The 27,057-nt window shown below is 37.5% G+C and overlaps 1 protein-coding gene across 1 annotated transcript in view; it reads right to left on the bottom strand.

The window, feature by feature from the left end:
- LOC136858052 (probable multidrug resistance-associated protein lethal(2)03659) overlaps window positions 1–27,057 on the bottom strand; it is a 327,592-nt gene that overhangs the window by 121,508 nt on the left and 179,027 nt on the right. The window contains exons 14-15 of the mRNA XM_068229848.1: window positions 17,086–17,360; window positions 9,727–9,806 (exon numbers count right to left, since the gene is read on the bottom strand). Coding sequence (XP_068085949.1) covers window positions 9,727–9,806; window positions 17,086–17,360 — 355 coding nt within the window. The remainder of the gene's footprint in view (window positions 1–9,726; window positions 9,807–17,085; window positions 17,361–27,057) is intronic.

Below are 27,057 nucleotides of genomic sequence, written 5' to 3'. Positions count from 1 at the left end.
GGTTTAAATTACTTGACGTGGACTGTTCACTATTATCATGTCTCTGCACTTGATCTGGAGGTCTTTGATCCGTACGCCCCCTACTTTCTGATTCCCCTTGATTAGGTCTTCTGCCAAAATATTCCTGGTGATTAACTCCCTGATTAGACTGTCTGTTTTCCCTTCCGGAATTACCACCCTGATTCCCTTGCCTAGAGTGACTGAAATTCTGATTATTCCTATCTCCCCCTACCTGATTACCTTGTCTCCCATTATCCCCGTAATTCCTACCTTCAGTTTGCCTAGTCCTCCACTGCCCTTCCAAAGCATCAAACCTCTCTAACAGCTGCTCTAATTCCTTGATCGTAACAATATTCTGCATACATGCAGCTAATCCGACCTTCTCAGGAAAATGCCTCAACATCTGGCGGACTGTATCTCTCTCCGATGCTAGACCTTCAATATTCTGGCTGATCAGAACATGCGCCAAGAAATATTCCGTCATAGACACACCTTCCTGAGGTCTATATTTGCCAAATAGCACGCGATCTCTTTCCCTTCCCTGAATAGCTTCACTCCAAAATTTAGAACTAAATTTCTCCCTAAATTCCTCCAAACTCGAAATACCCTGTCTGTAAACTTGAAGCCAAGATCTCGCTTCTCCAACAAATGCAACATCCAACAGCTCATCAACCATACTCCAATCAATCAAACCATCGTCAAGATTCTTGCAAAACCGTTTCTCCACCGTTTTCAAGAATTCCATCGGATTAAACTGTCGGCCATTAAATTTGGGTAATTCAGAGTCCTTCGTACAAGATACGTTCCTATTATATATACTGCTACCTACTTGGATTTGACTCATCTCCTGCCTTAACTTCACATGACATGATTTAATTCCTTCTTCCACTACCATTCTGGCATTTCCTTCTACTGACTTGAGGTCTTTCTCCAATTTCTCAGTCTTTTCATCTATTCGCCTCGCTAAAACATTCTGACTGGTTTTAATTCTATCTATTTCTTCGACTTTATCATCCACTATTTTTTATTCTCTTGTCACATTCCTTGCTGTTTTCCACAAATTCCTTCCTAACTACATTAAATCGGCATTCGATTTTCTCAGTCAATTCCAAGCATTGAGCTTCTACCTTATTATTGACTTCCTGAATTTCCCCGCTTTGATGGTCATACTTCTGGTTTAATTTATCTATTCTACTATTCACAGCACTACTTAAACTATCAATTTTACTAGACAATTCAACACTCACTAAATTTAACTCCTTACTTTGATTCTCAATCTTACTGGACAATTCCGTACTAACTGAATTTAATTCACTATTAATACTGTATATTTCATTACTTAAAAAACTCAATTCACTCTTCAATTCTTTACTCTGACTATCAATCTTACTGGACCACTCTTCAATTCTTTACTCTGACTATCAATCTTACTGGACAATTCAATATTATTATTATCGATTTTACTGGACAGTTCAACACTCACTGAATTTAACTCCTTACTTTGACTATCAATCTTACTGGACACTTCATCACTCTTACTATTTAATTCAACACTTTGATTATCAATCTTATTGTTAACAACATTTAATTCATCCTTGAACTCTTTATTTTGGATAAGAATCAACTGTAGTAAACTACGAATGGAGGCCTCCTCTAAATCCCCTACATTCTGAGTTTGAGACGGGTTGCTCGGTTCCTCACCCATCGTTGCCAATAGATCCTTCCTACTATCAGCCATTTTGCTACTCTCACTTTTTTATAATACTGGACTCGCTACAACATTTCTTCATACTCCAACATACATATCACGTACATATAAAACACTTCACTGACGTAGTTTGTAGAATTCCATCCACACCTGACAAGTGCACCTACGCTTATAAGCCTAACAGATGTACCAATCATTCAGCCACACGTTGGGAAGCCAATTGTAAGAAGTTGATGACTACTGATAAATAAAATCATGAATAAAAATATATAAATAAAATTACTCAAAAACTTAATAAAATTAATAAGCACAATTAACCGAAATGTCCGTAGTATGGGCGCCAGAGTTCACCAGAATGGATCCCTCGAATTTAGATAAGAGCATGATAAACTGTATATCGCAGGGCGTGTACATAATGCTGCGTACTGGTACATCTGCTGCAGGCCTTACCTAACCTCCTGAAAACGACTAATTAGGTAGGAACTGCACCTAGGTTCATCAATAACACTGATTCTAAAATAGCTAACTATATTCTGAACAAATTCCGTGCATGAGCACCTCATCAACATACAACATAATACATATAATACACACATAAAATATTGCTGGAAGACTCCATATTTACAACAACAACAATAATAATGAAAATCGTGGGAAAACGAAAGCGAGAACTAAGTTACCATTTGTAAATAGTCCGATGAACAATGTACATGTATGAAGATAAATACCCTTCACTGTCTCTATATCAATTCGACTTACCGATTCTCATAATCGGCAGTTATCACATCACACAGATACTGTACCTTGTACTACTGTGTTCACATATTTTAACACTTGTAAAGATATATACACACGTCTGTCGATCCTCAACATAAATTTATGGAAAGTCTGAGATAGCTTTCACCAACATATAATGCTAGGCCGCCACAAGTGCTACAATACTTAATGCGCAAACACTCTCCACAATCAGCCACTTTCCACGAACAAAACTAGACTACCCTCCACAAACGTTTGAAGTCCAGTCCATTGCAGCCGTGTCACTCCAGTACCGTGTGTCAGCACCACTTCCTTCCCGTACAGTGTGTCAGTTGTCGTTCCTTCATACAGTGTTACTGCTTCTAGTTGTAGTAGTTACCTTACAATCACCTTCACAATCACCCTTACAATGTTTCTGACAATTACCCTGGTTGCCGCCGTATGATCAACCTTTATAGACATCAACATCCCCCTCCTCTCAGATGATACGTCTTGATTGGTGCTTGCCAGCCAATCATGAGTGATCTCAAGTCAAGACCAAGCCCTGAACTACTTCTTCCTCCCAAGACAATAACAAACTCTCGGGAGTTTTACATGAATCACCAAACTTCCCTGGTACAACAACAAGCTCATCTCATCAGGCTGGGATATATACATGACTCATGAATTTCCCGACACAAGTACATCAACAAACACTGGGGTAGCCAGATGACTCATTCAAATTACCAGAGTTATTAAAGCAAGGTTTTCCCACTCGTGCAAAACAAATTACTCATACCTACATATGTGGATATCTTCCAGCTTACCAATATAAATGGCAAAATATATAAATGAAATACTAATACTAATAATAATACTAATAATAATAATAATAAATCAAATACTGACAATAATATCTCTAACTTCTACATATAATTCGGGGGTGTGATATATGTACTATCACAAGTTGCATAGTATGATGGTAATGCTGATGTTCGTGCAAGGGTTAGATCAGAGAACAGAACCCTATTTGGAACAATAAATATTCTAACAATGAATGGGAAGGAAAATGAATTGATTGACTTAATGGAGAGGCAAAAACTCGACATCCTGGGATTAAGTGAAGTAAAATGGAAAGGAAAAGGAATGAAGAAACTAAGAAAGGGGTACACCTTGTACTGGATGGGTAACAGTAAAGATAAAAGAAATGGAGTTGGATATATAGTGAATCAGAATGTTGAACCAATAGCTGTTGTTGAGTGTGTAAATGAAAGAATTATAATAATGCACATACATGTAAACAAGGAACTATTGAAGGTAGTACAGGTGTGTGGTCCACAGACAGGATGTAGCATGGAAGAAAATGAAGAGTTCCTCAATGAACTGGAAACACATATTGTTGAAGATGGGATCATGATAATGGTAGATCTGAATGCTCATGTGGGAACTGATAGAATGTGGTATGAGAATGTTCTGGGCCCACATGGACATGGCGACAGAAATGAAGATGGAGAGAAACTGTTTGACTTTTGTATCAGAAATAACCTGATAATAAGGAACACATGGTTTATGAAGAGGAATAGCCATAAGATCAGTTGATATAGTTGGGGTGGACAGTATGGAACACTCATTGATTTTAAAATAACAGACTGAGAATGGTGAAGATACTTCATGAATACAAAGATAATCCCCAGTGAAAGTATGGAAGATGATCATAGATTATTAATTGTGGAATTAAAACAAGTAAAAATTCCTAAAATTGTACTGAACCCAAAGATCAGGATTTGGGAATTGGAGGAGGAGGATAAAAATGGCATTCCAATATTGGATAAAAAGGAAGTTGCCTAACACAGAAATATGAAGTGGAGAAGAAGGGTGGGACAATTTAAGACAGACATTTGTGGAAGCAGCAATTGAGGTATGCGGGAAAACAAAAGCAAAAGTTAAGGGAAAGGAGATATGGTGGTGGACAGACAAAATAAAAAAGAAATAAAAGAAAGGAACAAGGTGAAGAAAGGAAAGGATACCGAAAAGCAAAAAAAACGTATCAGAGGGATGAGAATAAGATAGAAAGGTTACATGTGGAATACAAAAGATTGAAACTACAAGTAAAGAGAAAAGGAGAAATGTTGGGGAGAGTTTACCAACAAAATTGAGCTAGATAGTCGAGGAAAACAGAAACTATTATACAGAGTAATAAAATCGAAAAGAATAAATAAAGGAAAAATCAAGGCATTAGAGAGAGAAGATGGATCCATAGTACATGACGAAAAGGGTCTTCAGAAGGTGATGGCAAAATATTTTGAAAAACTTTAAAATGAGGATGAGTGCTCAGAGGAAAAAGGCGATAAGAAAATAGAAATAATAGATGGAGAAAAAGTAGAGAACCCAATAACACGGTTGGAACTTGAAAGGGCAGTGAAAGCAATGGCCAAAGGTAAACCAACTGGAAAGGACAAATTCAATGCTGATATGATTAAGGCAGCAGGAAGCAGTGGACTACAGTGGCTATACCAAGCCCTCAATGCCATATGGAAGGATGAAAGGATACCTGAATTTTGGCAACAAGGAAGCATTGTACCATTGTTAAAAAAGGAAATAGGAAGAAATGTGAAAATTATAGGGGTTTAACCCTATTATCACATGGGCTGAAAATAATGGAGGAAGTCATAGACAAAAGACTGAGGGATATAACAGAAACACAGTTAGAGGAAGAACAATGTGGCTTTAGACCAAATAGATCAACAATAGACTTGATATTTACAGTGCGAACGATAATGGAAAAACATCTGGAAAGGAACAAGGAAATCATCTTCATATTTTTGGATTTGGAAAAAGCTTATGATACAGTTAAGAGAAAAGGAATGTAGCAAAATCATTAATTAACAAGATAAAAATGTTGTATCATGAGAGTAAAAGCAGTGTACAAGTGGAGAGTGATGACTCTGAAACATTCTATACAAAAAAAAAAAGTCTCAAGCAAGGAAGCGCACTGTCACCATTATTGTTTATTATATTGATGGATGAAATCATAAAACGTGTAAAACAGATTATCAGTAGTGATGAAGTGAATGCTTTGGTATTTGCAGATGATGTGGTGATTTGGGGAAAGGGAGAAGGAAGTACAAAAGAGACTGGACATTTGGAATGAAAATCTGTAGGAGTTTGGAACGGTAATTAGTAAAAAGAAAATTGTAGTCATGCACTGTGGAAAAGAAAAAAAGAGAAGCCGAGTGAACACAGATGGAGAACGGTTAGAGAATGCAGAACATTTTACATATCTGGATAACATTATTAATGGAAGTACAGTAATGAAATCAACCCTGAAATTAATAATAGACTAAGTAAAGGTACAACATCTTATCACCAAGTCAGAGAGCTTTTTTGGGATGACAAAATACCCAAGAGAACGAAATTAACATTATATAAACAGTATTTCATACCAATTGTAACATACGAACTAGAAATGCATGGTAACTAATAAGAGACAAAATAGTAAGATCCAAGCAGTAGAAATGAAATTTTTATGAACATCGGTTAAAAAGACAAGAAGAGATAGAATTCAAAATATTAAAATCAGAGAAGAGCTAAATATAGAACTGATACTACAGAATATACAGAAAGCAAGACTGAGATGGTTTGGACATGTAAAAAGAATGGGAAAAGAATGGGTACAAAGATGGGATTTGGAAAGAGAAGTTAAGGGAAAGAGACCAGTTGGAAGACCGAGAAGAAGGTGGATGGATCAGATTTGGAAGGACATTAGAAAAGGTGGATTGGATGTGGTAGAAGTAATGGAGCAGGAAAGGTGGAAGGACAGAATGGTGTGGAGGAGGCTTGTTAACCACACCCAGGCGACTGGAGTGGGACACTGATGATGATGATGATGATGATCTTTCTTTATTCGTGTCAGAAGTATCAACTTTACTTACAGATATTTAACAAAAAGCAACAAGATATCTACATTCCTACTATACAAATATACAAGTCTATTATACAATCACAGAAAGAGCAACAATATTCGAGAGCTAGATGATGCTTGCCCAGTATTGGGCGATGTCAATAGCGTTGGGGGAGGCTGCAATCAAGTCTTTCATAGTGCACATTGAAGGACATAAAACACACTGACATAGATGTTGGATCGTCTACTGCTCTCCGCAATCACAAAGTGATGAATCATTTGAGAAGTCCCACTTCCACAAATTAACTTTTGTTCTGCCGACTTCCGTACGGAGTCTGTTAAGGGCTTTCCATACTGTCCACTTCTCCTGGTGTCCACATGGAAGACATTCCTTCGGCTCTATCCAGTTGGAAAGGCGGTGGATTCTTTCTTTCCACATTGTGACTCTAGCATTCTCTGCTTTCCCCTCAAGGTTAACTGATGTGCGGAGAAAACTTTTCCTAGATTTTAGCCTCTGTGTGGCTAGGTGGTATCCATAGAGAGGATGTGCTTCTGAAGAAGTTGACTGGAGCCTTTCTTTGTTAGCTGCTACCTCCCTACGAATCTCACCGGGAGCAATACCAGCTAAAAGCTGGACCTTCTCAATGGGTGTAGGTTTCAAGCATCCAGTAATGATCCTGCAGCTTTCGTTTAAAGCGATGTCGACCTGCTTCGTATGAGCTGACCTGTACCAAACCGGGGAGGCATATTCTCCTGCAGAATAGCATAGAGCTAGAGCTGATGTTCTAATTGTTTGTGGTTGTGTTCCCCAACTTGTTCCTGATAACTTTCGTAGAATGTTGTTTCTGGCAGCTATCTTTTGTTTCAGGTTTTGGCAATGTTTCTTATATGTTATTGTGCGATCCAGCATAACTCCCAGGTACTTTGGTGTAAAGCAGTGTTCCAGTAAGTTCCCCTTCCATAGTACTTTGAGTTTCTGAGAGGCCTGTGCATGCCGCAGATGGAACACACAAATTTGAGTCTTAGCTGGATTTGGTTTGAGTTGGTTTTTCTCATAATAGATACCTAGCTCTTCTAATGCAGCAGTTAAAGAGATCTCTGCTTCATCAAAGGTATCAGTTTGAGTAGTAAGTGCAAGGTCATCGGCATAGATAAAGCTTCTAGTGTTTTCTGGTAATGGCTGGTGAAGCTGATTCCTGCTCGTGGTGCCCCTGCATAGGTACCTGGATTAAAATTCCAGTACTGAACTGAACGTCAGCATTCCAGAAGTATCTACCAGTCAATATGATGATGATAATGATGATTATTATTATTATTATTATTATTGTTGTTGTTGTTGTTGTTGTTAAGGAAATACCCGTGGAACAGAAAGAGGTTAAAGAAGGTGCCGGGTGAATGGGTCTGTCTACAATATCAAGAATTGATTTAAAACTTTAACAAAGGTTATATTTCTTTCAGAACTTCAAACTTAACAATTTTTCATAACAATGAAACATCAGGTACAATGACAAACTTGAAGCAAGACAAGAAAGTCCAAAATTTAGTGACTTTTAACAAACCTGGGCTTCAAGCCCCTTGCTTTATGATTTTACACAAGGAAGAGATATTATTTAAAGAGGGGCAGAAATCCCCTAATTCATGGAGCACTTGTTCCTAAAATCAAATATCTAGCATTCCAGAGGCACTCTTTACAATTACAAAATTTGAAAAAGAGCTAACAGGCTCTCAGTTTCTCAAGCCTACTCAAGGCAACATTGCAAAAAAATCTGACAATCTCTGGCCTTACAAGGCACTATTTACAAATATAAATATTATTACACAGAGGTATCTAGTACCCAAACTACAGGGCCTTAGTGAAAAAAGAACAGGTTAAATAAGCGGCCCAAGTACAATTTGAATGGAGGAGACGACTGTGCTCCAAAAAAAATTTAAAACCTATAGGGCAATAGGCCGATGAAACAGGGTCTAATCCCAAACTACTGAGGTAGCAAGCATGGAAATAACTTTAATACATAGCAGAAACGAAAGGTTACAAAAACGTAGGCACCTCAAACCAAGATGAAGGGGAGCTCGAGAGGGTACTTCACTCTCTATCCCCGATTTACAGTTAAAGATTTTCGAAGATTTTACATTAGCCAAAAGAAAGTTTACATTTAGAAAGGTAGGTTACATAGTTAAAGATTCGGACCTTTCCCTCGGATTAAACTGCGGAGGTAGCAAGAAAGAATAAAGTTATGTGGCCATTACCTTGTAGATGTTCTAGCTGCCGATGAAAGAGGCCGCCTGCTTCCTGCTACGCACCAACACACTCAGATGGACGTCGATCAATTGGCCCAGAAACGTGAAAAGCTGCAGTTTATAAACCCTCAGGGAAGGTTCGAGATCTTTTATGACTAAACCAGCCACACCCTCTCAATTTTATTGGTTAAACTCAAAGTGAAGAAAAAATACGGGATTGGTTGGAAATTAATTACACAAAATTCATGATTGGCTAGATTCAAAACTGGCAGAAAGAAAAGGAAGAATTGGCAACCCAAAAATAAATGAACATCAATCAGTTACAAAAACCTAGAAATACAAAACTTCTTTAAATTATAAGTTCTTACACTTTGCACCAGGGTGCATGATCATAGTTTTTGGTAATGTCATATGTGGGGAAAAGTCCAAACTTCTTGATGAATGGCAAACAAAACAAGGAGAAATCACTCAGGTTAGGCAACTGCACAATAACAAAATTACTCAGTATTTTAGTGGTGACATCTTCTGATTAAAGTTCCAAGTTGATGTAGTTTCAGTTTCACTGTTTTACCAATAGAGGAGTTCGTTTAGGCGCTGATTTTGAATGCGCGGCATTGAGGTAGTAGGGCATCATTGGTTGCTACATTTCTTATCGTGTCTCTGTGTTGTGTGTAGCGAGTAAATGGATTGGAATAAATTACCAAGGGAAATGTTCGATAAATTTCCAAGTTCTTAGGAAACATCTAAGAAAAGGCTAGGTAATCTGCCACCTGGGCGACAGCCCTAAATGCAAATCATTGACTAGTATTTTCAACATCAGTGATTAGCTGTTTTATGTGTAACGTTTTTGACAATTAAATTTGAAAACTTTTTCTAACTGATTTGTCTGCTTATTTGAAAAGTCTACATTGGATCTCTTTGCAACGTTTGACCAGAACTCGAACTGTGACAGTCTAAAGAACCTCACAGTTATAAATTAACTAAGTCCAAACTTCCATTACAACAAATTTATCTGAACATTTCAAAATAACCAATAAATTCCTCCTCATTATCATAAGACTACAGACCGCTAAAGTGTAATGAATAAGTGCTTGCCAATAGTCAGGTATCACTAGTCCTAGTTTTCAATAAACAGAACAGTTACCTGAGAAGCATCCAGGATAGCTTTGGGAAGCAACTCATCAGCTGAGCCAATATCCTTCGAGAATCTGTTGAGTATTTGACCTGGAATGGCAGAGAACAGGATTAAAGGGCTGATAATTCTTGCACAATAACCACTCATGAACCACAACAAATAATAGCTGGATACGTCTCTAGCCCATGACAAAGGACACATTATTTGGGATCTGTCACAATTTTACAAAATTCAACATGGAGACCACCTTAACTCGGCGTGTCAGCCACGCGCTACGAAACAATAACTTCAGTAATTCTCAGTAACTCTCCATACCTCTCAATAACTAACTGTAACTAACTTCACCGTCAAGATCATCTCTTTATATAGGTGTCTGGCCAGATTTCTAGAACTTCCATTACAAAGAACAAAACAAAAAACAAAAAACAAAAAAAAAACTACCTTCTTGAATATTCCAGGGTGTCCAATAGACAGATTACAATGTATAGAATATTCTCAACTATTCTAGTGCCTTATTACCATTATGGAAGTTACAGTGTGTTTCACAATTATGGATTACAAATTATACAGGTAAGAATAAATTAATTTACAGGTATTTACATTTATATAAATGTCTCGACATAAACTCACACATAATACAATCATTCAACTACGTAAATAATAATAACACTAATACTTAATCACATAACCCCACACACAATATGATCGTTCAGCTACGTAAATAATAACAATACTAATTCTAAATGGATGTACACTTCATAGCTATACATACAAGTAATAATACTAATTGTAAAATAATAATTATTATAATAATAACAATAATAATTACAATCGTAAAATAATAATAGTTACGATAATTCAAGCTCGATACTTGTACCAGTTACCCATGGGTGAGAGAACATTGTTTTCAAGTTATACCTATTATCGCACTTGCATCAAGACGCACACAAAATGCTGTCAACATGCATACACAGATTTATTCACAATTAGTTACAAATACACATAAGCTTTATCACTGCCATCTCAAACAAAATGCTTCACTCCGAAAACATCAATAAACCACAATTTTAACAACGGCCTATCATGGAGCACAATTGGATCTGCCCCCTGATGAGAATTAAAGGTCTGCGGTATTTTGACCATGCAAAGGTCCTGACGGCTGACTGTCTACAAACATGTCTGCCTAAACACAACACGAGGTCAAAAGTATACTCCTGTTAAAGCATAACTCCAACTAAGCAATAACTCCTCTCCACCATCAAGACCACCTCCTTATATAGGTGCCTGGCCAGGCTTCTAGAAAGATATGTTATAAAATACCTTCTTGTAAATTCTAGAGTGCTTAATACATAGATATAATGTACAGAATATATTCTACCATCACCTAGTGTCAAAGATACGTCATTCAGGATGTTACAGTGTGCTTCACAATATGTAGTGGATTACACATCATATCTACAGGTAATAATAAATTATATACAGGTTCTTACATTAACTGAACTCATATAAATGTCTATACACAGTACATGTTTCATGACATAACCTCACAAAAATGCAATCATCCAACTACGTATATAAGAATAATAATACTAATACTAAATGGATGTAAATACTTCATGGCCATACATTACAAGTCATAATAATAATAATAATAATAATCATTAGAGCTTGATATTTGCATTATCTACCCATGGGTGAGGGAATACTGTTTTCAAATTATATCAGTTTATCACACTTGTGTCAACATCAATTAGTTACATAGTTATGTACAGACTTTATTTGGATTAAATCGAGGTCTTATTATTTGTGTGTTGTATGTGAGGTTATGTTACGACATGTCTACTGTATGTATATTAATAATAGTTTATTTAATGTAAGAAATCATAATTAACAGTATATAATTTATTACTATCTACATATATGATGTAAAAATCCAATGCAATGTTGTGCAACACACGGTAATAGTCCAGAACAACGCATCTTGTCACTAGAATTGTATAGAAAATTCCTTTCATTGTAAATAAGCTACTAGAGACTCTCAAAATTATGAGAAAATATGTTTGTCATATTCTTCTAGAAGCCTGGCCAGCCAATGTATATAAAGAGGCAGTCTTGGGAGTTGAGTTGTTTAGCGAGACTTGTAGTGGAAGTCGTTAGGCGAGTGTTATGATTTTGTTGTGTTGGTAGTTGGTTGACATGCAGTATTTCAGTCTTCTTCTTCTTCTTCTTCTTCTTCTTCTTCTTCTTCTTCTTCGTCGTAGCGGTGTTTTGTTCAAGAGGGCAGTTAGTAGTGTGTGTGTGTGCATAATACGTATATAATTTGTAAATAAAAGTAGTGTACACAATTGACAACATTTCGTGTGTGCGTCTTTGCGAATGCAATGTTTCACAGAGAGTTTGCTCCACATCTTCAGAAAAAAATCTTGTCTGTTCGTGACGAAGACCTCTCTCATGATGATGGTCTGAATTTAAGAATACATTACCGTTAGTCTTCTGTAAGTGGTATTTTCTTTCCATCACCAGATGCCTCACTGTACGCTAACCTTTCGAGTGGAAAGTGACGACGCCACCTTGGCTCCAATTGAGATGTTTTTTGTTCAGTACATATGTGCGTTGCAAACAGCAAGCACAAAGTACACATTGCTAAGTTCTAATGGCACAGTTTTTGCAGATATTTCTGCACCAACCTGCTAATCCTTGTGGGGAAGGATATGTTAGCCCTAATCGATTTTTCTCTCCACTTACTTACATTCCATGTCCAGGCCATATGCAATGTTTCCAAAGTTTAGTGACCAAGATGGCCTTATCATTTACTTCCAAAATATTCTGGCCTGTGCAGTGTTCACTAAGTCTCCTACAGACCAGAAAATGTGCTTCATGCTGGATGGCTCCGTATTCTCACTGTGTGCTGCTTCTTTTTCTGACATGCATTTCTGGATCATTCACTTTCTCCTTCTACAACGTCACGTGAGTGCTTTCTTGAGATCCTTGAAGAACCTGGGATCTAGTGAAGAAACTCCTCCTAGACTTCTGGCATTGTTCAGGCGGATGGTGTCCATACAGAGGGTAGTGTGAATCTTCTATTTGCTTTTTATACTCGGCACCTATAATCTTCTTCCTTCGCACATTGGAGCGCCTGATTCCGACGAGTGGGTAGGGTTTGTGAACAGATGTTAGTTTAAGGCATCCTGTGATGATACATAGGTCAATCAAATATAAACGAGACTTTTGTTCCTGAACATCAACAGTTGGCAGGGCTGGCCCCGCACTTCTGCTATGCTCAGGCAGGACTGTTAGGAGTGGGGAGAGCGTGCTGTTAGATATTTCCCACCATTTTGTCAGTAATCCTCACGATGTCACCCCTCCATTGCACAACGCATAATTATAAAATTTCTTGCTCATGAAGGAGATATACCAGCGGAAATTTGCCAAAGATCGACCGCAAAGTTTGTTGATCAATCACCGTAAAGGGCATGTGTATTTGCCTGGCATAAAAAGTTCAAGGAAGGATGAGAACGTGTGGAAAATCAGGAAATACGATCGCCGTCCTCGGAACCAACATTACAAATGAAAAGATTTGTGTGGTTAAAGACGTTATTGATGATGATCGGCGGGCGACAGTGTCGGAAATTGCAGAACATGTCGGAATCAGTTATGGGAGTTGTTGAGCAATCATCACAAAGGACCTAAAGTGTGTTCCAGATGGGTCCCTCGCCTTTTGACCGAAAATCTGAAGTTGAGATGTTTGGAGGTCTGTCAGACGCTTACAGCAAGGTTTGATCATCCTCCTTACAGCCCGGACTTATCGCCGTGCGATTTCCATTTGTTCGGACCGCTCAACCTTTCAACGAGTGCGCATGGCATGTGCTGTGCAATATTGCCGGTGAGTACGTATTTGACCGGTAAACAACCTCTGGGGAGTAAGAATTAAGAAAAAAAAATTATTACATCTTTGAGAGACTTTGAGACACATGAAATGACATTTTGGATTGAGAAAACACTGTCATTTCAAAACATTTTAATATATCACCTTCATATTTAGTTCATCCATAATATTGTCACTGGTGTCCAGAAACTCCGTAACATCACTTGTAATTTACGAAAGAAGAGACATTCACAGTTATATTTACGAAGAGCACAAACATTATCTACATTGGCGGCAATTGTAACACTGCTGAATGGCATGCCAAACTCTTACACTGCAGGGAGTACACGCATTTCTGTCAGAGACCACCATCATGCAGAACTAGGATTTGTACAGCGACACTATTCGAATAACTGAAAAAGTTCCCCCCCCAACAAAAAAAAAAACTCTGGATGTCATATTATGTCAGTAAGCAATTAAGTTCTTAGTACTAGCCTAAAACGACAAATGCTGTGCTCCCTTATGTGGGACCAAATGGCAAATGCTGTGCGCACTCTATTGACTTCCTTAGGTGCACTCGTCTACAGGTTAAAGAAGCTCTAGGAGGGCCCGAAAGGCACGCGGTTGTACTCATACAAGTTCAATCTGTGGCAAAAGCTCTTAGATGTTTCAATTCTGCAGCTAGAGGGATCTGGTTGTATGCCTGATTAAGATCTAGGATGGTAAAGAACTTGGCTTTACGAAACCATGAAAAACAAGAGTGAAGATCAGGAAAGGGTACAGATTGTAACACCACCTTCCAATTTAAAGCCCTATAATCAATCACAGGCCTGAAGCCACCTTGGGGTTTCGGCACCAGAAAAATAGGCGAGGAATACGCCAACTTAGAAGGTCGAATAATACCATATTTCAAAATCTGATCGATGATCTCTTTAAGAGCCTTCATTTTAGGTGGAGACAGCCTATAAGGCAGGAACCTAACCGGAATCGAATCCGTGACCTCAGTCTTGTATTCGATAAGGTCAGTAACACCAAGAGTATCAGAAAATACATCCGGGAGCGACTGACACAATTTACGAATACTTTCAGCCTGCTGCTCAGGTAGATGTCTAAGGTCTAACAACATCTCATCCTGGGTAGGCGAAACCAATGAACATGACACAGAATTACACTTAAGCAAAGGAATTTTACAATCATTAGCAAATTTGAAGGTGCACGACTTGCTCTGAATGTCGAGCACTAGACCAGTAGAAGACATGAAATACGCTCCTAATATTATGGGGCAAGACAAGCGCTTAGCCACAAACAATTTTATTTTCCAAGTGAATTTAGAAATACGAATTTTGGCAAAAATGAAACCTAAAATTTCTAATGGAGAGGAATTAGCCGAAAGGCATTGGACTGAAGACGAACAATAATCAGAAAACTTACAAACCATCTTTAATTTGGAATACCATTCAGTCAAAATAATAGAGCACACGCTCCCAGAATCTAATTGAGCAGTGACAGGATCACTATTTAATTCAATTTTAAGAAATGGTACAAGTGCGGGGGTCTCCGCCACAATTCTGAGGCATTCTTTAGGGCATTCAAATGATGGATTAGAAGGCCCATTTATCCTTACCAGAGCTTTTGCTGGGTTTAACAGGGGCTGAGCCTTGGGAAGGTGAACGTGCCGACTCAGCCGATGACACTAGTCACTTTCTATTGTTGGAGTTCGCGGAGGTTGCACCAGAAGTTGAGCAGGAGTGGGTGCTATTGACGTTAGGGCAATTCTTGGCGAGGTGGGTAAACGATTTGAAGATGAAGAGAGTGTGGAAGACTTTGTGCACAACTGGCTGGTGACACGACTGTTCTTTTTATGATGAGGGCATCAAAATGCTGCCTGTATGCTGGGATAAATGCATTTCCAAAGCAGGGAACTCTGTGAAAAAATAAATTGTTATTGCCTAGTGTTATTCAATAAATGAATTTAAATAAAAAATAAAATCTTGTTTATATTTGATCCCCCCTCATATCTAAGATAAAATTCTAAAAAGGAAAAGCATAATATACACTTATACTACTATAAATTAAGAAATTTTGACTCTTAAGTGAAAAATAGACAGTACGAAACTAACCTTGTTAGCTGTGTGTGGCCCAGACGAGAGCAAAAAGAATAAAACAGTCACTTTTTGAACTTATTCAGTCTATAGTAAGTAGAACCTGAAAATGGTTTACTGATTGTGGCTAGTGGTCCCAATGCTCGATAGTAGCAGTGATTATTGTTTTAAGAGGAAGTGCAATCTGGCAGTAAAGGTAGATCTACACTAAACAAATATGATAAATCTTTTAATGACTCTTGAATAGGAATGATACAAATTTTGATTCCCATAGCGAACTTGAAGTATTTGTTCTGAATGCGTAAATTTATAAAACCAGTATAATTGGTCCATTATTGGAAATTATAGGCTAAATTTTCTAGCTAACGCATTCTTGGTTGCCAGTGTTTCGGCCAATGTGCCAATTTGGGCTCGTCACTTGGTAACTAGCATACCTACCAAGACTCATAGTAAATATTTCAAGTTCCCTGTGGGAATCAAAATCTGTCGAGAAGGCATCAATATTTGTAAATGAGAGCAAGTGTTCATAGTGCATTGGCACTTCCTGTGGCTCCAGGTAGCCTGTGCAATGGCCTTCACTGTGGCTGACTGTGGTAGACGCAGTGTGGGTCTCTTCTTGGGGCTCCCCTTGAAGTTGCTGCGATCTCTGTGCCGTACAGCCAATATTTCTTGATATTCATACATGTACAAACATACTATTCAGAATTTCAAATAAATTTTGACAATATTTTCCTCTTCCCTAGTCCAAGAGCCACTAGCCATTGGGGTAGTAATTGAAAGAACTTTTCTTCTTCTTTTTCTTCCACTATGGCGTCGGTGGTTGCAGAGTAAGCTTCAGCTTACAAGTGGCCACTGCTGATCCATAGTCCGACAGCTCTGCACTCGGACTGACCAACCGAGCAGAGGAGCGGAGGCCACGGCATTCAGGCTGTCCTGAGAATGGTTTTCCGTTGATGGAACAGTTCCAAGTATAGTCAATGGCGGACAACACACTCACTCACCTTACCACAAATCTACTTCTCCACTACAAATTTCCTGGCCTGAGAGACTGTGTCACCGTCTAAGAGGACCCCCTTCAGGAGAGGAATGAAAACATTGCGTCTGATGAGCCCAAATGGTCACATTTCCAATAATGGTACAATTATATTATATTTGAATTCTTGAAAAGGAACATGTAAGATAAACAGCGACAGAAGTAGGAGCAATGCAAAAGGAGACCAAAACAAACAAGGACATAGCATGCATCGGGCCTGAGCAATGAACACTGGTCTTGATAGATCAAGTAGCAGTAGAAGAAGATATTAAAAAAGAAATTTGGTGAAAAATAGAAATATAAAGCAGTTTCCCTTCCTCCCAGCGAACACACAAACTGAAGCTGGAGACTTGTGTCGACGTGCTCACCTGAGGGGTTGGTGTCGAAGAACCTCATCCTAGTGCGGATAACACTGCGGAACATGAGGTGGTGCAGCTGTTCGGAACACTTCATACAGACTTTGTAGAAGATGAAGGATCGAGTCAGAGCCAGAACAAAGAGTGACGCGATGATAGCCGAATAGATGTAAACGTACGTGTTAACGGGCAGGATCTCCAAATCTGACTCGGTGGTGGTGGTGATATTAGTGTCTGTGGCAGTCGAGTTAGGGTGTGACAAATTCCTCAGCTCCTCTTTGCTTATCCTGTAAAAGGCATTGCTCATTATTCTGGAGCAGTCATGAACTAACAAAGAAGAGATAAGAAATGCAACATGCTGCAGTTCCTAAAGGAAGGAGGACACAGATGTGGCTCGCAGGACAATACAAATACACTAGCTGATCACAAGTATTCAAGCACTTGCTCGAAACTGTCCTCTAACAAGGGAATATTTCAGTTTGTACCACACCAATTACAATGAAACTTAACAATGTCACTACACTGAAAAACAAGAGACAATACAAGTCCACCTTGTCAATATTATATAAAAAACTGTTTAATATCAATCAATCAATCAATCAATCAATCAATCAATCAATGATCTGCAGTCACCCAGGTGGCAGATTCCCTATCTGTTGTTTACCTAGATCTTTTCTTAAATAATTGCAAAGAATTTGTAAATTTATTGAACATCTCCCTTGGTAAGGTATTCCAATCCCTAACTCCCCTTTCTATAACCGAATATTTACCCCAATTTTTCCCCGTAAATTGTAACTTCATTTTCATACTGTGATCTTTCCTACTTTTAAAAACTCCACTCAAACTTATTTTACGAATGTTATTCAATGTCATCTCTCCAGTGACAGCTTAGAACATACGACTTAGTACAATTTACGAACTTCATCATACATGTAAAGTGATGTGATTGATTGGGTGGACCAAAACCTAACATTGTTTGTTACATACCACTTAGTCGAGCAGCTCATCTCGTTACTCCCAAGTCTTCCCAGCCCAAACTTTGCAACATTTTTGTAACGCTACTCTTTTGTCAGAAATCACCCGGAACAAATTGAGCTGCTTTTCTTTGGATTCTTCCAGTTCTTGAAGCAAGTAATCCTGATGAGTGTCCCATAAACTGGAACCATACTCTAGTTGGGGTATTACCAGAGACTTATATGCCCTCTCCTTTACATCCTTACTACAACCCCTAAATACCCTCATAACCATGTGGAGAGATCTGTGCCCTTTATTTACAATCCCATTTATGTGATTACCCCAATGAAGATCTTTCCTTATATTAACACCTAGGTGATCCCCACGAGGAACTTTCACCCCATCAATGTCCGACTCGTTGGCTGAACGGTCAGTGTATTGGCCTTCGGTTCAGAGGGTCCCGGGTTCGATTCCCGGCCGGGTTGGGGATTTTAACCTTAATTGGTTGATTCCAATGGCACGGGGGCTGGGTGTATGTGTTGTCTTCATCATCATTTCATCCTCATCATGACGCGCAGGTCACCTATGGGAGTCAAATAGAAATACCTGCACCTGGCGAGCCGAACCCGTCGTGGGATATCCCGGCACTAAAAGCCATACGACATTTCATTACCCCATCAATGCAGTAATTAAAACTGAGAGGATGTTTCCTATTTGTGAAACTCACAACCTGACGTTTAACCTGTTCATCAGCAAAAAATCTTGAGAACTTGATCAGCACGTGCTACAACATAATATAAAAACCTTAAAAATAAAATAAAATCTATTACGCCTACTGCAACTAATTCATCTTCTAATACAAAATTATTTCATTACCATTAACAGGATTACAATTAAGAAACATCAGCTGTTAGATGTAAATAAAAACTGTTGTCAAACTTTACACATGGTTTTTGATGATGATGATGATGCTTGTTGTTTAAAGGAACCTAACATCTAGTTCATCGGCCCCTAATGGTACGAAATGAGACGAAGTGCCATGACAATTTAATTAAAAGTCCAAAATTCATCCACTGACTAGAATTTAAAAATTGATGATGAAGAATGAAAGGATAAATATGAATTTAAAATAGAGTGAACTCACAATACTGAAATTTTTTTAAACTTCAAAATTTGATCCACTGGCTAGAATTCAAAAAGATGAAGATGAACAATGATTATGAACTGAAAACAATCCTGACCCGCAATGCCTCACCTTCTCAGAAACTATATTGAAAAATTAGTATTACTGTCCAAGGGACTGTTTACAAAGCACAATTCTGAATCGATGATTCTTATTGTCCAAAGGGGTCCAAAATCCAGGTCAATGGCCCCTCATAATGGTACTTATCGCTAGTAAAGTAGAACCTATGGTGTTTCTCACATAATGGCACCACTTGTAGGCAATGCAGACCCACAGTTTCGTTCATATAGTGCTACTAATCACAGGCAACGTAAGCCCGTGGTCTTCCACATATAGCGGTACTAATCACGGATACTGTAAACCCATAGTGACCCACCCACTATTGTTAGTAATTACAAATCAACTGTGTACCTAACATAGTGGTACTATTGCAAGCTGTCCACTTCATGGCTGTATCGATGAGTATAATCAACAAATTAATTTTAAAAAGCCACCTAATCGATGGCAAAACTTTTCCAACTAACATGTCAGTTATGGTCTTGTTTATTACTGTTTACTGTCTAGTGTGCCATTGGTAATTTTTATTTTAAATCACCATGAAACCCCCTTCTTTAACTTCATTTAGGTATGAGATTGCATTATTTGAGTGGATGTTTCATGATTTTATTCTGCAAACATAACTCAAAATTACATTTCAAAAAACAGGTAAATTTTATGAATAAGATATTTTTTTGCTTTAACCCAATAAAATTTGTGAAAAATATGCCCACAGAATTAATTGTGACACTTCTTTATTAAAGCTAATATTGTGAGTGACTATCAGAACCCTCCGTGCTGAATTACTTTAAAAAATATATAATGTATAAAAATGCATGAAATATATGAAAAGTGTGCAAAAATGATAACAAATTTCATATAGATCAGCAAAAGAATTCCACAATAGCTTTCAGTTTTTTTTTTTTTTCACAAAAATTAAGAATAGAGGAATTCAGGGTTGTCCACAATCGCCAAAGTACTCACTGGTCATCTCTTTGAAGAGATCACGTATGACTAATTATTTCCTAATAAAAAGCAATCAAAGAACATTTAATTATTTATTATTATTATTATTATTATTATTATTATTATTATTATTATTATTATTATTATTATTATTATTATTAACTCTATTGGCCACACTGGACCACTTGAGCCACGTACACTTTTTCTTTGAAAGTTGTACCGTCTGATTCTTATCTGCCTAGTACTTCTTCATTCGTTCTGATTGCAGTGTTCTTAATTCGCCTGAAATCTCTACAGGCCTTCTGTGCATCATTTCAGTTGAAAATTTGTGATTCTTTAGAAGGGTGGTAATTTTATTATTGTTCTTTGCATCTGTAATTTTGAGTCTAACTCTTTTGAGATCCTCTTGAATTTCTTTGATCCAATCCCCTCCTGTCTTCTTTCCCAGATTTCTCATCACTAGATGTCGTAAAATCCTGCTTTCTGGTAATCCTAAGATGTGAAACAAATAAGAGATTCTTTTCTTCTTCACCGTGCTGGTAACTGGGTCAATCTCTCGATGACAGTTTCATTGGGAAGGATTCTCCAGACTCCTTCAACCTGGTACTTTTTATTTATGCAAGTTCTAATAATTCTTCTTTGAGTTTTGAGGAGCTGATCAGTTCTTCTTTCATTTTTAATTTGGAACAGGTTCGCAAGCACAAGTGGCTTTGGGCAAAGTTACGGTTTTGTAGTGTTGGATCTGAATGTCTATTGACAAGCATTTTTGTTATAAGTTGATCAGGGTAGAAATTGTGCTTTTTTTCATTTTGTTGGTTCTACTTATCTATGTTGCTTTCTCGCTAAGATGTGCATAATGATTTCTCCAAGGTATTTAAATTGAAGGACTATGTTAATTTTTTGATCATTTATGATCACTTTGTTTGTGTCAAGTGGTTTCATTGGCATGATCTCAGTTTTCTCAAAGGATATTCGTAATCCTACTTTTAATGCAATTTTCTGGAGACCCTAGACAGTTTGCCCTTAATTTTATTATTTAAGAATGTAATAAAAATTAAATTTAAGTCAGGGTTGAACAAAATAAGAAATTTAGAGAAAACATTTAAGTACTAAAATATCAACTCGCATAATTTACACCAAATTGTTTCATTACATACAGGAGACACTCCAATGTGTCCGTCTTCAAAACATCACTAATGTGAACACAGTGAGCCACGTCACATCTGATTCACACGTACCGAGTCTCTCGCCTCTTCTTTTCGCCAGTTGTTGTATTGGAGCAGACAAGGCAGCATCTTGTACGAAATTTCTTCTTTGAAGTAGGTAGTACAGGGGATGGGAAATGTCTCTCCGTCAGTCTGAGTGGTTGATCACCAGATGTAGGACGTCCTCTTTTACTGGTTTGTCTAGAAACGTCGTACTTTTGGATGAGTTCCCTTATAAGCTGTAGCTGGAAATCTGCTAGAGATATGTTCTGTCCAGTTTTGACATTGAAGAGGGCATGAGAATTTGTGTTGTCCAGCTGATGGAAAGAGAACTTTCGGTACCATATCATTGACTTCCGCACACACTCGATAGAAGTGATCATCATGTATGAACGGTCAACAGGACTTGTCATAGTCAATAACGCAATGGGGTTTCTGTACGGGATGTCTTGTCTGTCTGTCTGTCGGTCTGTCTGTCTGTCTGTCTGTCTGTCTGTCTGTCTGTCTGTCTGTCTGTCTGTCTGTCTGTCTGTCTGTCTGTCTGTCTGTCTGTCTGTCTGTCTGTCTGTCCATCTTCCCTATGGGTCTCATCTTGTCAGTACATCCTGTGGTCAGTATACAAACTTCCCTACGATCAAACCACCTGATCTGTCGCTTTTGATTCAATTTGTCCTTTCACCAATTGTTTAGTAAATTTTGGCATACCCCTCCTGTTTTCTTCCTGACAGTACCACATGTGTTGGTTTTATTTTTTTAAGATGATTGTACAGTTGTGAACTTCAATACCAGTTATCTATTCCCCCTTTCTGCAAGTACCTTTCAACTGACGTCAAGACAACTGCAACTGTTACCCCAAATTCACGTTCAGGAATTATTTCTGTAGTTGACCCTGTGTAAACAATAAAATCCAGAACATATTTGGTCTCACAATTGTAGATAACAAATGTCTTTATTCCAAATGTGTGTCTCTATGATGGGATAAATTGAATGAATGAATGAAAGCCTGCCTTTGAAATGAGTCAAACTTTCATCAAGGCAAATATTTTTGAATGAGATGAACGTTTCTCTGAACATGTTCCTGAGATGGTCAATTACAGGCTTTATTTTAGACATCCGTCTCCTTGAGGGTGACAATTGTTGTCATTGAAATGTAACAACCACAATAATAAGAGGTACCTGTCTCTAGACATGAAATCTGACAAAGCCAGGGTCATTATTAGAGGAGCAGTTGACCAATATTCAAGAATTGTAAGTTTCTTCATTCTTGCCAAAAGCATTGTCACGGCAAAAAAGACGTACAATTCTTCAGGTGCAGTTTTCCTCCCTTTCTGTAGCCTTGAACTTGAAGACGGTGGCATTGTTTGTGTAACAAATAAAAAAATACTTGTTCGTTTCAACTGTTATATGCTCCATAATTTCTCGAGAATAGATTGCTTTCCTCACCGAGCAAGCAGCTGCTATTACATATCAGTCTGCCAAGCCCACTGAAATGCAAGCACCAACTGACCCTATGAGCAATATTTTCCCACCATTCATAACAGGGACTGGCTGCATAAGCAATGGTATTACTAGCATCACTCATACCTCAGTCACTTTCATATTATCAAAGCCAAGGATGAGACTGAGACAGGTCAATGAAAAGTAACAAATTTGATATAGCCCATACCAGATGACAAAGTGCACTGTAAACACTACATCTCGCCAGCAAAGGCATTTATTTAGCGTATGGCATTAAAAATAAAAACACACAATCACAAATTAAATGTACAATACATTATGTAGGTTAAAATTTCACCATCAAGCTCTGCAAATAGTCTATACAAGAAGGATTTGGATCAAGAAAGTCTTTTGGGCTACCCTGATAAGCACTGAGGGGACACCGTGCGCTGAAATACGTAAAGTCGTTGGTTCATCATGAATCACACCGAGCGATATACCAAATGAACTGTAATCAAAAGTGAGTATTAGAGGACTAAACATATTACCCGTGCGCCACTGAAATAAATCACGTTTGGAACAATTTCATTTCCTGGTTTGTAGAGCTGCTCAGCACTGTCACTGTCACTAGGACTATAATCACTGTACCTGAGTATTCATCTTCCGTTCCAAGAGTATTCACAGCTCTTATAAGTTCAAACTCGGAAAGCACATGCCCTCCGCTACTTGGAGCCATTTTTACAAACCCTGGATACAGATGCTCTGCAGGACTGCCAACCTAGGTTGCGCACTGAGCTGAGAGCATTATTTCAGATATCTGAGCACAGATCATTTATCAATAAAATAATCAACACAACTAAAAGACATCAAATTTCTACTTTAAACAGAGAATCAGTAGAGAAAAAAAAACAACATATTCTTCCTTCACGTTTAATAATCTATATATATAAAATAGCTTGTCCTGACTGACTGACTGACTGACTGACTGACTGACTGACTGATTCATCATCGCCGAGCCAAAACTACTGGACATAATGAAATGAAATTTTGGGGATACATTCACATTAAGATGTACGTGCTCGCTAAGAGAGGATTTTTGGATATTCCTTTGCTAAGGGGGTGAAAAGGGGGTTGAAATTTTAAAATGAGTGTATCTATATCTCAAAACATTGAAAGTTTACAGATGTAAAAATTGGTATTTAAAATCTCCTTTAAAAATAAGGAAACACGTATTTTTCTGTTTCTAGAAAATCCCAATAGGAGGGGTGAAAAAGGGTGAAAAGGGGGTTGAATGCCTTTAATCAGAATACCAGTACTTATATCTCAGAAACTGAAGATATTACAGACCTGGAAATTGGTACTTTTGATCTCTTTTAAAAATAAAGAAACACGTATTTTTTTGTTTTGGGAAATCCAATTAATGGGAGGGTGAAAATGGGGGTGAATTTTTAAAAACAGTGCATCTATATCTCAAAACTTTTAAACTTTACAGATGTAAAAATAGGTATTTAGAATCTTCATTAAAAATAAAGAAACACGTATTTTTTTGTTTTCGGAAATTCCCAATAGGAGGGGTGAAAAGGGGTGAAAAATGGATTGAATGCCTTCAATAAGGATACTTATATCTCAGACACTGAAGATAGTACAGACCTGAAAATTCGTAATTTGATCTCTTTTAAAAATAAAGAAACACGTATTTTTTGTTTTTGGAAAATCCAATTAATGAAAGGGTAAAGAAGGGGATGAATTTTTAAAATGAGTGTATATATATCTCATAACTTTTAACGTTTACAGACGTAAAAATTGGTATTTAGAATCTTCATTAAAAATAAAGAAACATGTATATTTTGCTTTCGGAAAATCCCAATAGGAGGGGTGAAAAGGGGTGAAAAATGGGTTGAATGCCTTTAATGAGGATACTTATATCTCAGAAACTGACGATATTACAGACCTGAAAGCTGGTGTTTGGAATCTCCTTTAAAAATAAAGAAGCCCGTATTTTTTTGTTTTTGGAAAATCCAATTAATGGTGGGTTAAAAGTGGGCGAATTTTTAAAATGAGTATATCTACATCTCAAAACTTTTAAAGTTTATAGATGTAAAAATTGATATTTAGAATCTCCTTAAAAATAAAGAAACACTTATTTTTTGTTTTCGGAAAATTCCAATAGGAAGGGTGGAAAAGGGTGAAAATGGGTTGAATGACTTTAATGAGGCTACTTATATTTCAGAACCTGAAAAATGGTGTTTGCGATCTCCTTTAAAAATAAAGAAACAACGTATTTTTTTGTTTTTGGAAAATCCAATTCATTGGGGGGGGGGGGATGAAATGGGGGTGAATTTTTAAAATGAGTTGTATCTATATCTCAAAACTGTTAAAGTTTATAGATGTAACAATTGGTATTTAGAATCTCCTTTAAAAATAAGAAACACGTATTTTTTGTTTTCAGAAAATCCCCTTGGGAAGTGTGGAAAAGGGTGAAAAATGTGTTGAATGCCTTTAATGAGGCTACTTATATTTCAGAACCTGAAGATGTTACAGACCTGAAAATTGGTATTTGGGATCTACTTTAAAAATAAAGAAGCAGGTATTTTTTCGTTTTTGCAAAGTCCAAATAATGGGGTGTGAAAAGGGGGGTGAATTTTTAAAATGAGTGTGTCTACATCTTAAAACTTTAAAAGTTTACAGATGTAAAACTGGTTTTTAGAATCTCCTTTAAAAATAAAGAAACACGTATTTTTTGTTTTCTGTAAATCCCAATAGGAGGGGTGTAAAAGGGTTGAATGCCTTTAATGAGGATACATATATCTCAGAAACAGAAGATATTAAAGAACTGAAAATTTGTATATGGGATCTCCTTTAAAAATAAAGAAACACGTATTTTTTTGTTTTTGGATAATCCAATTAATGGCGGTTAAACAGGAGTGACAAATTGGGGTGAATTTTTCGAAAGACTATATATCTACAGAATATCTGAGAAAGGTAAAATGTTACAGACGTAAAAAGTGGGTATTTGGAATTTCCTGTAAATGTAAAGTAACATAGGTGATTTGTTTTTGGAAACTCTCCTTAAGGGGAAATAAAAAGGGGTGAAATTTTAAAATGAGAATTTCTACAGTATATATCAAAAACTTAACATGATACAGAAGTGAAAAATGGTATTTTTTATCGGTATTAAAAATATAGAAACGTGTATTCTTAGTTTTCGGAAATACCACTTGGGTGGAGTGGGGGGAGGGTGAAAGTGACTGAAAATGGTGTAGATTTCTTTTAATTAGGCTACTGATATCTCAAAAATGAAGATGTTATAGACGAGAAATTTGATATTTGGAATCTGCTTTAAAAGTAAAGAAACATGTATTTTTGGAAAATCCAATGAAGCGGGGGGGGGGGGGGGGGTTTGAAAGAATAGAAAAATTAATTGACTTAATTGTATGAGAACACATACATGTAATAAAAATAAAGTTGTTACAGACGTGGAAATTGGTATTTGGGTTTCCTTTAAAAACAAAGAAAAACGTGGTTGGGGGGGGGAGGAACCATCTTGCGGGGCAGGAGTGAAAAAGAGTTGAATTCCTTTAACGGGGACACATAAATCAAAACTGAAGAACTTAGAGTCGTGATAATTGGTATTTAGAAAATCCTTTAGTATTAAAGAAACAAGTAAATTTTTGCCGGAAAATTCACTTGGGGGGGGGAGTGTGAAAGGAAGTGAAAAAAGTGAATTATTCGTATGAGGTTACTTATATCTCAAAACTGAGGGTAATAGACGTAAACATTTGTGTTTGGAATCTCCTTAGAAAAGAGGAAACACGCCCTCTTTTAATATTTTTGGGGGGGAGGGGGGAGTAAATAAACTTAACGGAGGTGGGGTGTCAAAGGAGGTGAGATCAATTGATTTTACTGTTCATAATGTACTTATAAGGAGCCTCCATTGCTCAGGCGGCCTCTCACAGCTGGGTTCCGTGGTTGCAATCCCGGTCACTCCGTGTGACATTCGTGCTGGACAAAACGGAAGGGGGACAGGTTTTTCTCCGGATACTCCGGTTTTCCCTGTCATCATTCCAGCAACACTGTCCAATATTTCATTTCATTTGTCATTCATCGACCATTGCCCCAGAGGAGTGCTTCGGCAGCCTGCACAATTCGTATTGTCGCCGCTACATGGGGCTTTATTCATTCAATTCCTGACCCTGTCGAATG

This window comes from Anabrus simplex, chromosome 1 (genome assembly GCF_040414725.1).
Source record: "Anabrus simplex isolate iqAnaSimp1 chromosome 1, ASM4041472v1, whole genome shotgun sequence".
Classification (NCBI taxonomy): Eukaryota; Metazoa; Arthropoda; class Insecta; order Orthoptera; family Tettigoniidae; genus Anabrus; species Anabrus simplex.
The sequence above is the reverse complement of the archived record's forward strand: the minus strand, read 5'-3'. Positions and strand labels throughout refer to the sequence as shown.